The 16,134-nt window shown below is 36.0% G+C and overlaps 1 protein-coding gene across 1 annotated transcript in view; it reads right to left on the bottom strand.

Annotated features, from left to right (window-relative positions):
- Positions 1–16,134, bottom strand: part of atrn (attractin) — a 93,838-nt gene that overhangs the window by 67,579 nt on the left and 10,125 nt on the right. Inside the window, exons 3-8 of the mRNA XM_073834125.1 lie at positions 15,907–16,020; positions 13,888–14,016; positions 6,647–6,849; positions 3,962–4,130; positions 3,767–3,857; positions 3,377–3,626 (exon numbers count right to left, since the gene is read on the bottom strand). Of these exons, the coding sequence (XP_073690226.1) occupies positions 3,377–3,626; positions 3,767–3,857; positions 3,962–4,130; positions 6,647–6,849; positions 13,888–14,016; positions 15,907–16,020 (956 nt within the window). The remainder of the gene's footprint in view (positions 1–3,376; positions 3,627–3,766; positions 3,858–3,961; positions 4,131–6,646; positions 6,850–13,887; positions 14,017–15,906; positions 16,021–16,134) is intronic.

The following is a 16,134-nucleotide window of genomic DNA, read 5'->3' as shown; positions in this document are numbered from 1 at the left end:
TTTTTAACCACAATGCTCATCTTGCACTAGCTCTGCGCATGCCCGTCTTCACACATTGCATAATCACCTGGAAAGGTCACTTGCGGTTAGTTCTCCGTCTGTGCACTTCAGTTCAAAATGGTGGGGTACTGCAAAAAACGTCAACTTTGTTTCCCCTCCAACTTCAAAATCATCCGACATCATTGTGTTACCTTTTTTGTAAGGGGCGTTTGACTTTCTTTGCATGTTCGCTTTGTAAACTCTGGGTCAGTACTTCTGCCTATGTCGTGCGTGCATAAGTATATAAATTTGTATTTTTCTTAAAAAATGACCAATTGTTTTGCTAGATAAGATCCTTATTCCTTGGCTGGGATCATGTAGAGTTCTTTGAAGCTACATTGAAACTGCAATTTAGACCTTCAACCTGCTGATCCCCATTGAAATCCACTATATGGAGAGAATCCTGAAATGTTTTACTCAAAAGCCTTAATTTCTTTTTAACTGAAGAAAGACAGACATTAACATCTTGGATGAGATGGGGTGAGCACATTATCAGGAAATTTTCATTCTGGAACAGAACTTCAGCTTAAATATGTATTTTGGTATTTTAAGGGGAGACACTGCAGAAAAAAAAAACACTGTTCTTTCATGCACCTGTCAAGTTTGAGATTTTGGGCTTTTTGGTGTTTCATAAAGTGTTTTTTTCAGACTAGTGGAAAGAAAACATGATACTGTTAAGTGTTTATTTTATAGCACTTTATCTATTTGTGTCAATAGATTTCAATTACAATCCATATTTTTAAAGGTTGTTTTCTCAAAATGAGTTTTTTCTCCTACACTGAGCCATAAATCTCCACTTCAGTAGCACTTACACACATCAAACTTTCCATTTTTATTCCTGTCTATATTCTGAAGGTTTTTACAGAAGGGATTTGTTCATATATAATTTGCTTGATTCTATTAAACATTTTATTCCCTCAAAAAATGGTAAAAAAAATACATAGTTTTCTGTCTGTTCCAAGTATTTTCTGAATTATTAGTGACAAAATAAGATACCCAAAATTCCTTCTGTAAAAACATTTGACTCTTATATGTCAAAAACATTTAACAAGAATTTTGAAACTGACTTCATCCAGTGTTTAGATTTTTGTACTAGAAATGTATGCAAATTAGCACGTATTTCATTAAATAATTGCCTCATTTGCATATTTAAACAAAACATTTTAGAAAACCTGTAATACAAAAAATGTTTGCAATTATCAATGTAATCAATTAACTAGGTAAGTAAGGTGATAACTATTAGTTTTAATAGTTATAATTTTTTTTTACCCTATTCACCTGCAGTGTCTTGCCTTAAAATGAAAAAGACATCAGGATAGAACCGATATTGTTGCAAAGTACATAAAATATTTACTGCAAAATCAACTAAAAATAATCAAGACATTGTGTCCACTTACTGCTTTTTACCAAATTAACACAAATTAATGTTTAGTTTAAAGTAAAAAAAAAAGCCATAAAATTACATTTACTTAAAGGTTAAAAGTAAAAAAGAAAAAAAAAAAGAAAAAATCCTGTTGTAAATTTAAAAGATTAGTCCACTTCCCAATAAAATTCTGATAATTTACTCACCCCTGTGTCATTTCAAGATCTTGATGTTTTTCTTTCTTGAGTCACAGAGAAATTACGTATTTTAAAGGTGCCATAGAATGCATTGAAACAATATTTCAAATTGTTCTCTGATATCTACATAGAAGGTATATGGCATAGGAAAGGGCCAAAAATCTCCAGAAACGGCTTTACAAGTCCATTTACACTTCTAGGATTTGTCCCTAGAATGAAATGCTCTGTTATTGCCTTATTTGGAAGGTTCCTGCATAATAATGAGGAGCTCTGCTCTGATTGGCTGTCTCACAGAGCGGCTCGCTCACACAGCTGTAAGGAAACAAATGGAGGAAATATATATTTAATTACGGCTGCTTTATTTAACTCTAGCCGCTTTTAATATGAGGTTTGTTGAATCTGCCGTTTTGAATCTGCGACATTTTACTCTCACTACTGTGATCGCATGTGCTCTGTGTAACGTTATACTGCAGCGAAGTCGTATAACGTAAGAAGGACTTACCACACAAGTTTTGATGCTTTAGTGATGCTCAGGATCTGTAAATCTTTGGCCATCAACAGTGCACTCATCTCTCCGTTTATGTGGCAAGTAAAATCCTATGTACAGGCTACCGCTAGCATTAAGCTAACCATGTCCCTTTCGTGGCTCACCTTATTTTACTGATGTACTGACATTACTGATGACTGGGCAATGCAAATGTTGGGGGCGTAACTATTAACGATTGGGGCTATTGCGTAATAGTCCGTGAATTAATAGTAATAGTCAGAATTATATAAGAAGGAGAAAATGGTGGTGTTTGAGACTCATGGTATGTCATGTCCATGTACTGAACTGTTATTATTCAACTATGCCAAGCTAAACACAGTTTTCCATTCTATGGCACCTTTAAGGAAAACATTCCAAGATTTTTCTCCATATAGTGGACTTCAATGGTGCTCAATGGATTGAAGATAGAAAATGCTTTAAAAAGGCTCTACACAATCCCAGCCAAGAAATAATGGTGTTATCTAGCGAAACCATCTGATATTTTCTTTAAAAAAAATTACATTCATATACTTTTTATCCTCAAATGCTTGTCTTGCCTAGCTCTGCAATGCGTAATCTGTGCACTCCTGTTCAAAACAGTTAGGGTAAGTCGAAAAACTACCATCTCATTTTCTTCTCCAACTTCAAAATCATCTGGCATCGCTCTTTTACCATTTTTTGTAAAGGCCGTTTGACCACCTTTGCACGTTTGCTTTGTAAACACTGGGTCTGTACTTTAACCAACGGTGTCGGGCGATTTTGAAGTTGGAGGAGAAAATAAGATGAAGTTTTTCGACCTACCCTAACTGTTTTGAACCGAAATGCGCACAGTATGTATGCTAGCGCATGACAGGCATTTGAGGTTAAAAAGTATATACATTGATATATATATTTTTTTTTTTAGAAAATAACCGATCGTTTCGCTAGATAAGACCCTTTTTCTGCAGCTGGGATCGTGTAGAGCCCTTTGAAGCTGCACTGAAACTACATTTTTAACCTTCAACCCGTTGATCCCCATTAAAGTCCACAATACATGAAAAAAAAAAAGGAATGTTTTCCTCAAAAAAATTTTGCGACTGAAGAAAGAAAGACATGAGGGGTGAGTAAAATCCCTTTGATGCTGTCATATTTGTCATATACTTTTACAAAACTAAGCTAAACTCTTTTACACTATTTCTTAATCTTATATCACCATTAAAAATAAGTCGATAATACTGAAAGTATCGCCCAGCCCTACAGTGAGCTACTGACCAATGTTATACTGCTGCACTTGGCTGATGTATCCGTAGAGAGGGCAGTGTCCGAAGACCACCAGTATGACAGGCTCCGACCCGTCGGGATAAAGCTGGACAGTGTGTGCGGAATGGCCCACGACGGCATACTGTTCTTTAGCACGCGGATTCAGCAGAACCCACGACTGGTTCCGCGTGTGGAACACCCACAGTTCTGATGTCACGTTTCCCGTGGAGTCGATCTTCCCACCGTACATGTAGATTTTATCCTGCATGTAGGCATACAAAGACAACTTAAGATAACAGCTCTCAGTTTAGTGTGTGCAGGGAATAAATACAGTGGACTCTAATGAAGACATTCAAATAGAAAAACATTATTAAACAAACAAGCTGTCATCTATTAACAAACCTCATGCAGAGAGAGTGAATGACCGTAGCGTCCAGTTACAGAGTTGACGGACCGGTTTAACGACATCCAGCTTTGAGAGGAAATGTTGAACCTGAGGAATAGATACACAGAGCAAAGGAGAAAAAGTAAAACTGTGAGCCTGTAAAGTTGTTATGCTCCAGTGTGTCTTGGTTAAGTAAGAGTGTGTGTACTCACGCAGTCACCATCTGGTAGTGTGTGTAGTTGAACACATGTCCACCTATCACCCACATCACGTCTTCATGAACCACAGCCTTATGGGATGCCCGCGCTAAGACATGCCTGCTGTATTCATCACGTGTCCAGAAGGAAACATTTGCTGGTATGGTTACTGAACAGTCCAGGCCTAAAATACACACACACACACACACACACACACACACACACACACGATGTCATTAGAGCTAAAATTAAATAAAATAAATTATATACTCTACTATTTGAAAGTTTGAGGTCTTCAAGTTTAAGAAACTGTTATGTTACTATATTATTATTTATACTTAATGTGTTTTTGAATTCAGTCTGTGAGAATGTAACTTGAACTTGAATATACTTGAACACATCTAGTCTTATTAAACATCCAGCTTTTACTTTGAATGGCAATTTATGCAAATCAAACACAAAATGTGCATTAGTAGTCAAGCAGTGGAAGTCAACACTCATTTTAATTTACTTAAAAAAAATGGCTAATTGACTCAATTTACAGGAATATATAACAATAAAATTAAAGACACACAAAAGAGCTGTGCTTGAAAATATAAAACATTAGAGGAAACCAAGGAGGAACTTGAAAAATGAGTCAGCTCTGACTGCGGCTCAGCCTGTTCACAGATTGGTGATTAAACACTTCCACAGGGGAGAGAGGAAGAGAGCAGAGGACACAGAGATAGACAGACAGACCGAGTTCAGACATGAGAGAGAGAGAGAGAGAGAGAGAGAGAGAGAGAGAGAGAGAGAGAGAGAGACCCAACCTGAGGTTTAGTGGCTGCTTGTCATAATTACAGTGATTAAAATTAAAAACAGTTCACGTCTTCATCAACCTTGTAACTGCAAGTTAGAAACTCACAATTATGAAACCTCAGCCTTGTGACGTAATATATAAAAGCGTCAAAATGGCAGCAGCCTTAACAGTTATAAGCAGTATCACATTTCTATTTCATTCGCCATTTTATTGTAGCTGATGCTACCTTGTCCACTTTTCTCAATATTTCAAGGTCATAACAGGTCATTTTGATGTTAAAAGCATTGACATACAAGAAAAAACTACTTAGTCTTAGTCTACACTACCATTAGAATAATCCTTCAGAAGTTATTCTAATATTCTGATTTGCTGTTCAATAAACATTTATTATTATTGAAACAGCTGAGTAGAATGTTTCAGGTTTCTTTGATGAATACAAAGTTCAGAAGAACAGCTTTTAAAAACAGAAATCTGAAATAGAAATCTTCTGTAACATTATAACCACTTTATCACCATGTTTGATCAATATAAAGCATCCTTGCTAAATAAAAGTATTAATTTCTTTCAAAAAAAAAAAAAAAAACAACTCCAAGACTCCAAAGCTTTTTATTTCAGATAAATGCTGATCTATTCATCAAAGAATCCTGAAAAATGTACTCAACTGTTTTACATATTGATATAATGAAAAAAAATGTTTCTTGAACAGTAAATCAGCATATTAAAATGATTTCTGAAGGATTATGTGACACCGATGACTGGATTAATGATGCTGAAAATTTAGCTTTGATCACAGGAATAAATTACATTTTAAAATGTATTAAAATAGAAAGCAGTTATTTTAAATAGTAAAAATATTACACAATATTAGTGCTTTTGCAGTATCTTGAAACAAATAAATGCAGGCTTGTTGAGCAAAGAGAATTCTTTAAAAACATTAAAAATCTTTTGATTGGTAGTGTATAAGGATAAATGATAAACTAGGCATGTATGAATATATAAATTCACTACAGTGACCACTGAAGTTTGTACTAAAATATCAAACCTACTGGTTCTTTTTACAATGTCATTTTTGCTAACCTTAACTATTAAGATTTGGCACATAACTCACCCTGTGCTACATATGAACAATACCTTGGCTTTTGTAACGGCAGCCAGTCTCTGCTCTATTTTGGTACAGGCAGGATTTAGTCATCTAGCACACTTTGTACCAACTTGAAGTTATTTAAATGTGTGGTAAAATGTACATTGTCACAATAAAATTAAGGACCTCAAGCCATCTGTATTTTTACACATTTGGCCTATCAGAGCTCATCACAACCAAGCCAAGTATAAGAACACAAGCCGTTCTCCAAAATACAGCCCTGGGACAAACAGTATCAGTACACAGAGTACGGTCTGTCAAGCAAACCCAAACAACACTGGGGCACAGAGATTGAGACAGAGAGGTCTGTAGACAGCGCTGTGAACGGCAAAGAGGAAGAGAGCCAGGAAACAATTAGGGAAACCCAAAAAGATCTACACATTCCCAGAACTGTGAGTGAATTACAAGACATTTATAAACAAATCTGACGATGAACAGATTCCTTAATGACTCCTAACATCATAGAGTAGCTTACATACAGCATTCAAGCCGCTAATGTACATACTGTACAAATAACTAATGTCATGCCCTTTTTATATTCTCATGATAGCTGTGAAACGCCTGTAACCATAGCAACAGTGACTAAAAGTAAATACCAAAGACCAGAATGTCTTATCACAATTCACACAATGCAAGTTAATAAATTTCGATCCATGTTGATGTGTGATGATGACTGACACTGAACTCACTCTCAAAATTCATAAATGAACATTAATGTCTAGTAGCTTCTTGTCATTGATTGAGCCAAGCGACAACTTGCCTTGCCATCCTGGTTTGCACTGGCAGCGTTTGGCAGCTCCGTCACACCGCCCCCGCAGAGGATAGCCGCAGTCAGAAAAGCAGTAGGGCACGTCACAGGCCTCTCCTTTCCAGCCGTCCTCACATACACACTGCACAGAGTCACTGGAATTCCCCACACGACACTCCCCACGATCAGAGCAGTTATTGGGGCAGGTATTCAACCTAGGTAGAGCAGAAAAACACAGAGAAATCAATGAAACAGGAAGTCTCACATCTGTATTGATAAACCAGATCAAAACTAAAATGTGCCCTTGGACCACAAAACCAGTCATGAGGGCCAGTTTTGTGAAATTGAGATTTATACAGCATGAATAAATAAGCTTTCCATTAATGTATGGTTTGAAAATCTGGAATCTGAAGGTGCAAAAAATCCAATTAAATGCAATTAAATGCAATTAAAATTGCCTTTAAAGTTGTCCAAATGAAGTTCTTAGCAATGCATATTACTGATCAAAAATTAAGTTTTGATATATTTGCAGTAGGAAATTAACAAAATATATTTATGGATCAGGATTACTTAATGTCCTTATGATTTGGGGCATAAAAGAAAAATGTATAATTTTGACCCATGCAATGTGTTGTTGGCTATTGCTACAAATACACCTGTGCTGCTTATGACTGGTTTTGTGGTCCAGGGTCACAAAAGTGAAGTGGGCACTTGCATGCATGACTGGTGAAACTGCAAAAATAAGTCTTCTTTCTGGTCTTCCATTGTTTGGACAACAATTTCCCGCTAAGAACCTTACATCAAACCTACGTCACTGGCTAAGACTGAAGTTGACGTGTCAGACTGCTCAGAGCAATGTTTTGATAGAGCCAACATGTTTACAATTTTCAGAAACAGTGTTGTTATTGTTACTCGGGCTTTATGACAAGGTAAATGTGATAACCTGTTATATAACTGTTTGATAATGTGATAACCTGTTAAACAATAAGTGATACCGTATGCCATGCAAATTAAAGGTGACATATCATGAAAGTCTGACTTTTTCCGTGTTTAAGTGCTATAATTAGGTCCCTGGTGCATCCATCAACCCAGAAAATGTGAAAAAGGACAATAACTTTCTTTTCATAAGCCTATAAGCATGTGAAAAAAATGAGCCGCTCAGATTTCGCTCTTTCGATGATGTAGAAAGAGGATCTTAATATAATATTACCACCCCTTAATCTGCATTTTGTTTTTTGCAAGAGACAGCGGTGTACCAGTTCTAACACCATGACAAAAGTTCAAGCAAAGCATGCTAAATGTTCTGTCGTTGGCTGCACAGAAATCTATTTAGTGTCCCAGCCTCAGAGGAGACAAGAGAGCAGTGGATTTATAGATTTATTTACTGTATATTACGCTGCTGCCACACAGATCTAACACAAACATGCAATTTATTTCCCAGCTGTTTACCTTTACAGACATAACTGAATGTTTTTGTAACTTGTGTGTTTTTTAACATAACAAACTTGTGTGCATTTGATGGTTTAAGCGCAAGAAGACATGAAAGAGAACTTAGTTTAGTACTCAAATGCTGTGTGACAGCTGCTTTCAGTGTGACGCCCAGAAAACTGTATATATCGGAAGTTTAAACTAATATGGTTTAAAATGCATGATATATGAAATACAGCTCTGAGGTATGAGCTGTAAAGTCACAGCCCCGTTTTGAAAAAGGGTGGGGGAGCAGCAGCTCATTTGCATTTAAATTTGCATTTCATGTCATGCATGAAAACAGCGTGTTTCTGCTTTTACTCAAAACTCAAAAAAAAAGATCTGCGGGGAATTTTGAGATGAAACTTTACAGCAACATTCTAAGGAACACCGGAGAATTAAGAATTTTTTTTATGAAATCCGAGAGCTTTTTGACCCTCCATAAACAGCTACACAACTGACACTGTGATATCAGTGGTACAACAATAATGTTATGAAGTTAAGAGAATACTTTTTGTGCACAAAGAAAACAAAAATAACAACTTTATTCAATAATTCTTCTCTTCCGTATCCGTCTTTGCATTGCTGAATATGCAGGATCAGAAAGCTCTCAGATTTCATAAAAAAATATCTTCATTTGTGTTCCGAAGATGAACAAATGTCTTACAGGTTTGGAATAACTTGAGGATGAGTAATTAATGACAGAATCTTTATTTTGGGGTGAACTATCCCTTTAATTTAAACAATCAGGCCAACACTTAGTGTGTGTCTAATACAGGAATACATTGGCAATATCACACTATTTTATTTTATCTCATTCATCATACTGATTAAACAGGAATGACTTAAGTTTAATCATTTTCCTTGCGCCCACCACACCTTTTGTAAACCTATTGTTAGACTGTTCGCTTGGGCATTTTCCTCTTCCAGTCCACAGCTATGACATTGTACTCCGTAGACATTAGATGCTGCCAATATTGTCTGGCTATTTCCCTAATAAAACGGCGTCTGGCTATACAGTGGACGTTTAGTCTACGATAAAAATGTCTTGATTTAGATTTAGCCGCAGTTTACACTACTTCAGCGACACAGAACCGCAAAGCTGTGTCAGAGTGACCCATCCATAAAGAATTTACAAAGACTTTGGTTAATATTTCAACTGCATCTTAAGTTAATAATTGCTTTTGTAGCTTGAAGGTATCTTAGTTATAAGCAACTGGGAGGAGCTAGATTGAGGTAAAAACACTTTACTTCAACACAACCTGTACTGGAGTGTGTAAGAACAGCCGCATTAGTAGGCAGCTCACTCCCCTCCACAGCTGAACACGGGAAGAAAGGGGTGGCAGAGAATAACAGGCGGTCTAGCATCTGTCTTTCGGCTTTACGCGGTTTTGTGAGTGTCTCAGAGTGTCTGCAGTGTGTGTGTCAGGATTGGTGTTTGATGTTCTATTGATACTGCACTCCAGTGTTTTTTCGGGTCCCTGTAAATGCAGTCGCTATAGAAACCATAGTCACCATCAGGACTTCACATGAGCAGTCCCTGCTACAGAGACGGAGGTCAAAGACATCTGCGCTTCCTCTGTCCCGCTCTTCTTCAATTACTCTGACCTGCATTTTCTTGTTCTCGCTCTTGTTCTCTATTGCACACAGCCTTAAAGAGACAGTCCAGCCAAAAATCTCAGGTCTTTCCAAATCACATTTAAACATGTTGATACTTGATATCAAACTTGAGCAATCGAGAACCAATGACGTTTAGCATCACTGGCATGTGTACTGTCCACCTACTGTTTGTTTTTTGCACTGCTATTATTACTACAATATACAGTCAAACCAAAAATATTCAGACACCAGATATACTTTTTATATTTTTGTTACTAGTGGGTACAGGACACTACAGTTCATTTATGTAAGTGAGAATAGCAAAATTAAGTAAACTGTGACATATCATAACCAAAAAAAATGTTCATACAGTGGACTACCAGTAAAATTTTTACAAATTTAGGATCAAAAATTATTCAGAAACTTTGACCTGACCATGTTTTGCTTAAGTGTTTTGTCTTTAATTGCTAATGAACAACATTAAGCATTAATTAGTACTTGGCCAACAAAGTATTGACAGTTGTGTAAATATTGGTATACTAAGAGTTTGACACAGAGTTCTGGTCATATTTTATTACCATTTTCAAAACTATAGCAAATAAACTGTCATAATGTAAGAAATGTTCAAGGTGTCTGCATAAATTTTGGTTTGACTGTATATTGTTAACAGTGCACATACACTACTGTTCAAAAGCTACAGTATTTTTAATAAACTAATAGATTTAACCATGATACATTAAAAACGACAAAAGAGACAGAATTTTATAATGTTGCAAATTATTTCTTTTTCAAACAAACACATTTTTTTTTGTAATTCTATCCTTAAAGAACTTTAAAATAATAGATGGCTTGCACCATAATATTAACCAGCACAACTGTTTTCATCATTGATAATAAGAAATATCTTTTGAGCAGCAAATCAGCAAATTAGAAAGATTTCTGAAGGATCATGTGACACTGAAGACTGGAGTAATGATGCTGAAATTTCAGCTTTAAATCACAAGATTAAATTCGATTTTTAAATATATTCGAATGGAAAACTGCAATTTTAAATTGTAATAATATTTCACAATAGTACAGCTTTTTCTGTATTTTTAGAATAAATAAATCCAGTGTTGGTAAGCAAAAAAGACTTCTTTTTGAAACATTAATCTTATATATGGTATTGTGTGATATATAGTAGAATCAAGTTTTTCTGTGAAGTTCATCTGTGATTTGCAATACAGACTATGTGAAACAATATTTCCACTATATATTTGAATGACAATAAACCAAACCTGACATGATTCACAAGACTTCTGAATTTCAACACTGTAAACTTCTCCTTTTGTGTTTCACAGAACAAAGGAAGTCATACAGCAATTATATAAGAGTGACTAAATCATGACAGAATTTTCCATTCTAGGTGGATTATCCCTTTAGGGCACATCCACATTACCCAGAATCCTCAGATCCCATCAGCAGCCATAGGCAACAAAACCAGCCCCTGTCACCTTCTCGTAGATGGCGTAACTACACCATTATCCAGCCACAAAGTAAAGTGATGGCCATTCAAACGCAACCACGTATCTGGGATTTCAAGACACCTTCCTTATAAACACATACGTTCTTAAATAACCCAGTGTTTACAGGTTAGGGAACACTTTGTATCCAAGCTATAAATTAAGGTTGCAAAGTCCAAGACAGTAACAAGCCTGTTTACAAGAAAGAAAAAAAAAAAAAGCTCTGCTTTAAAACCTCCTTAGCTTCCAGTCTCACATGATCCTTCAGAAATCATATTAAAATGCTGATTTGGAGTTTAAGAAGCATTTCTTATTATCAATGTTGAAAACAGTTGTGCTGCTTCAAGCGTTAGTTCACTTCCTAAGTAAAAATTTCCTTGTCTTACATGTTCATGTTTTTCTTTCTTCAGTCAAAAAGAAATTAAAGGTCCACTGAAGTGCCTTGGAACACGCAGCGCTATTCTATGTGGTGACGTACTTTTAACTGAAACAAAAACATATCGCCCGGCCCCGCCCACTTATTTTGAATAGCCAATAGCGTTCCATTTATATCTGCTCGGGCCAGAGCCGTTGAGCTCGGTAAAGCCGCATTTGACAGCCACAGACTAATAAATTACCCCACAGATTCAATATGAAACTCTTGCTAAAACAAAAGAGTGATCATAATCATACTGAGGCTGTGTAGTTTAATACATGCCGATCGCACACGTTTTGTTATTGCGTCTCTGTGTAGGGGGCGGGACGCTACGGACTCTAGACAGCATTTGATTGGTCAGAACGTTTGATGAGAAACTGAAGTGCACGGTGATATCATCAAAATCGTTGATTCATATTGGCGGACGTGACGAGACTGTAAGTTTTGAATGCTCATATCTTGTAAAAGTGAATTTTGTCATTGTTTTAAAGCACACTAGCTTATAGATAATCTTAAGGCTAATATATTCATACTAAAAGCCAAAAAAAAAAAACTTTCATTTTGATTTCAGGGGGACTTTAAGGTTTTTGATTAAAACATTCCAGGTTTTTTCTCCATATAGTGGACTTCAATAGTGGCCAAAGGATTGAAGGTCTAAACTGCAGTTTCAATGCAGCTTCAAAGGGCTCTACACAATCCAGGTTGAGGAATAAGGGTCTAGCGAAATGATTAGTAATTGTCTTTAAAATATTAAAATTTATATACTTTTTAACAACACGTTTGTCTTGCACTAACTCGACTTCACGCAATACGCAGTCACGTTGGAAAGGTTACGCATGATGTAGGCGGAAGTACCTACCCAGTGTTTACAAAGCGAGCGTGCAAAGAAAGTCAAACACCATTTACAAAAAAGTTAAACAATAATGTGGGACGAAATCAAAGTTGGAGGAGAAAATGAGGGTTTTCCACCCTACTCTACCTTTCTGAACCGAAGTACAAAGACAAAGAACTAATAGCGTGTGACCCTTCCAACATGACGCATGAAGACGTGCATGCACATCACAGAGCTAGTGCAAGACGAGCATTTGTGGTTAAAAAGTACTTACATTTTTAGTTTTTTTTAGAAAACGACCAATCGTTTCACTAGATAAGACCCTTATTTCCTGGCAGAGCCCTTTGATGCTGCATTGAAACTGCAATTTGGACTTTCAACTAGGGATGCACCGGTTGACCGGCCATAAATCGAAACCGGCCGGTTTTTGCATCTAACGCGCGATCGGCAACCGGTTTTCGTTTTTATCCCGGCCGGTTTTTTTCCGGAAGTGTGTACGCGGGCCGCGGCACTCGATTCATTCAGAAACATGTCACTTGTGTGGCGGTTTTTCGAAATCTGTGAGCAGGACGTGAAGATTGCAATCTGCAATGTCAGCAAAGGACAGCCGCTTTTCTGTGCTCGCTGAAGTTGCGCAAGCGTACCTGTCCTCGCCCTGCACAAGCGCAGACAGCGAACGTTTGTTCAGCTCAGCTTCTCACGTGACAGATGAAAAAAGAAACAGACTCACTTGTGACAAAGCTGAGATGCTTATTTTTGTAAAAAGCATTACTTTACTTTTGAAAAGCCAGAAATAAAAGTCTGTTCTGTTAAGAATGATTATTATTATTTTACATTAAAATGCCTGTTGGCTTGCTGTTTTACTTTACTAAAAGCATGTTTTACTTATTAAACTGTATTTACTTTCATATTTTTTATTTATTATTTAATTTCAGATGTCAGATGCTATTGATTCAATAACCAAAGCCAGATTGGCCCGTTAAATACTAAATAAACATGTTGTTTACTTGCATAACTTCTTGCTTTTGAAAAAAATCGGAAATCGGTATCGGAATCGGCCAGCTTGCTTGTAAAAAATCGGTATCGGAATCGGCCATGAAAAATCATGATCGGTGCATCCCTACTTTCAACCCATTGAAGCCCACTGTATGAAGAAAAATCCTGGAATGCTTTCCTCAAAAAACTTTTTTTTTAACTGAAGAAAGAAAGACATCAATATCTTGGATGACATGGTGGTGAGCAATACTGCCTTAGCATAAGGACAAAATTGAGGTATCTTATAATTCAGCTGGCAGAAAAATGTTGCTGTCCTGTTTGGAGCACTTGTTTTGATGGAAGCCAGACCACGACACCTTAAGACACTGTCACCAGGTTTTGCAACAGAACTACAGTACGCCTGTAAGCATCAGTTTGTTTTGGCCCAGGAATTAAAGCTTACCTGTAGGAGACGTTAAAGCCAGTGAGATTATATGCCGCGTCACTGAAGAAGTGCAGCAGGGCGAAGCCAGACTGTGCCACCACCTCTGGGACAGTCTCATTGCTGTAGCTCTCAGGAACAATCAAGCCACTGGAACATGAACAACAAAAGCATAAAGCACTTAATACCTCTGCTGACAGAGAACCCAACAGATTTAATAGTTTCATTTAAATTTAATTGTACTCTATTATAGTGTCTGTGTAATTTCTGTATAATGGGATTTTTAAAATGTGTTAGGGTTGGGGTTTTGTAGATGTTCTGTCAAATACTGTACAAACTGTTTGAGTTCATACCTGAGGCAAGTTCCACAAACTTAGCTTCTGCATTAGGACCATGTCTTAAGAACTAATTTGACCAAACAGCAGTTAGCCAAAGGGTAACCAGTCTTATGTTTTGCTTTCAAATTAGACCAACCTACATTTTGGCTTAAAAAAGAAAAGAAAAAGACCAGTCTCAAAAGAAAAGAAAAAAATCAGATCACTAACTTGTAATTTTCTCCACTTAAAGAAAAATAAATGAGCTGGAATTTTTGGAGCTGGATTTTTTTTTTATGTTTCTAAAAGTTGTTTTGCTCACCATGGATACATTTATTTGATCAAAAGTACCGTAAAACAGTAATGTTGTGAAATACCACTTCAATAAAAAAACAAAATCTGTTTTTACACACTACCAGTTTTTTTTACTCAAGTCTGTTCTGCTCACCAAGCCTGCATTTATTTGATCCAAAGTACCGCAAACAGTAAACATTTTTTTATATTTTTACTATTTAAAATAACGGTTTTCTATTTGAATATATTTTAAAATGTAATTTATTTCTGTGGTCAAAGCTAAATTTGCAGCATCATTACTCAGTTTTCAGTGTCACATGATCCTTCAGAAATCATTTTAACATGCTGATTTGCTATTCAAGAAACATTTATTTTTTATTATCAATATTTAAAACAGTACATTTTTTCAGGAATATTTGATTAATTTAAATAAAAATAAAATAATAGAAATAAAAAGCTTTTATAACATTATACAACATTCAAAAGTTTAGAGTCAGTATAATTTTTTTTTGGGGGGGGGATTACATAAATTATTACTTTTATTTAGCAAGGATGCTTTAAATTGATCAAAAGTGATGATAAAGACATTTATAATGTTACAAAAGATTTCTATTCATCAAGGAAACCTGAAAAAATTCTACTCAGCGGTTTTCAACATAATAATAATAAAAGATGTTTAAGCAGCAAATAAGCATTTTAGAATGATTTCTGAAGGATCACATGACTGGAGTAATGATACAAAAAATTCAGGAATAAATTACATTTTAAAATATATTTTAATAGAAAACAGATATTTTAAATGCTTTGTAGAGCAGAAAAGACTTCTTTAAAAAAACAATAAAAATCCTACCGTTCAAAAACTTTTGACTGGTAGTGTATATTTTAAACTTTCTAAAATTACTTATCTTTGCTGAAAAAATTTTTTTTTGGAAAGTTTGAAAGAACAGCATTTATTTGAAATAAAAACTTTTATAAATGTTAAAAATGTCTTTACTGTTACTTTTGATCAATTTAATAGATCCTTGCTGAAATAAAATAAAATAAGATAAAACGTATTAACCCCAAACATTTGAACAGCAGTATTTTAATGGTGGCTAAGATGTTAAGACCACATGACCAGTCAAATTCTACACACTTTAACCTATTATAAAACTTTGGGTTGAAGAATCAATTAATCATGGATGACATATATGTCAGGGTATTTCCACCAGAGCTCAGTTATAGTTCCTAGAAGTTGCTGACACAGGACGCTTGTGTTCAAAATCAGTGTCTGATGTGGTGTAACAAGCTTGAGAGCTGGAGAGGCACAGCGGCCCCTGCAGAAGGTCCCGTATTCTAATCTAATCCTGGATTAACAGGTCATTACCTGGACATCACGCACACACACACACACACACACACACACAGAAATACAGAGAAATGACTAGAATACCTGAAGGCGGCGAGTAAAGGTGAGTAGATGGAGTCTCCATCATAAACATACAGATGATCCCAGCTGCACTCAGTGGCAAAATGCTCAAAGCGAAGCCTTAGGATAGAGTTCGGCCTGTTGAGAAAACAACCATCAATCAGCTTAACACATACAAATACTATGTATCTGAAAACTTACAGGACCATACAAATGCTTTACATTTGTATTGAATCAAAATGTGTATTAAGG

The sequence above is a fragment of the Garra rufa genome, chromosome 2, assembly GCF_049309525.1.
Source record: "Garra rufa chromosome 2, GarRuf1.0, whole genome shotgun sequence".
Lineage (NCBI taxonomy): Eukaryota > Metazoa > Chordata > Actinopteri > Cypriniformes > Cyprinidae > Garra > Garra rufa.
Note: the sequence above shows the minus strand (reverse complement) of the source record. Positions and strands in the feature narration are given on the sequence as shown.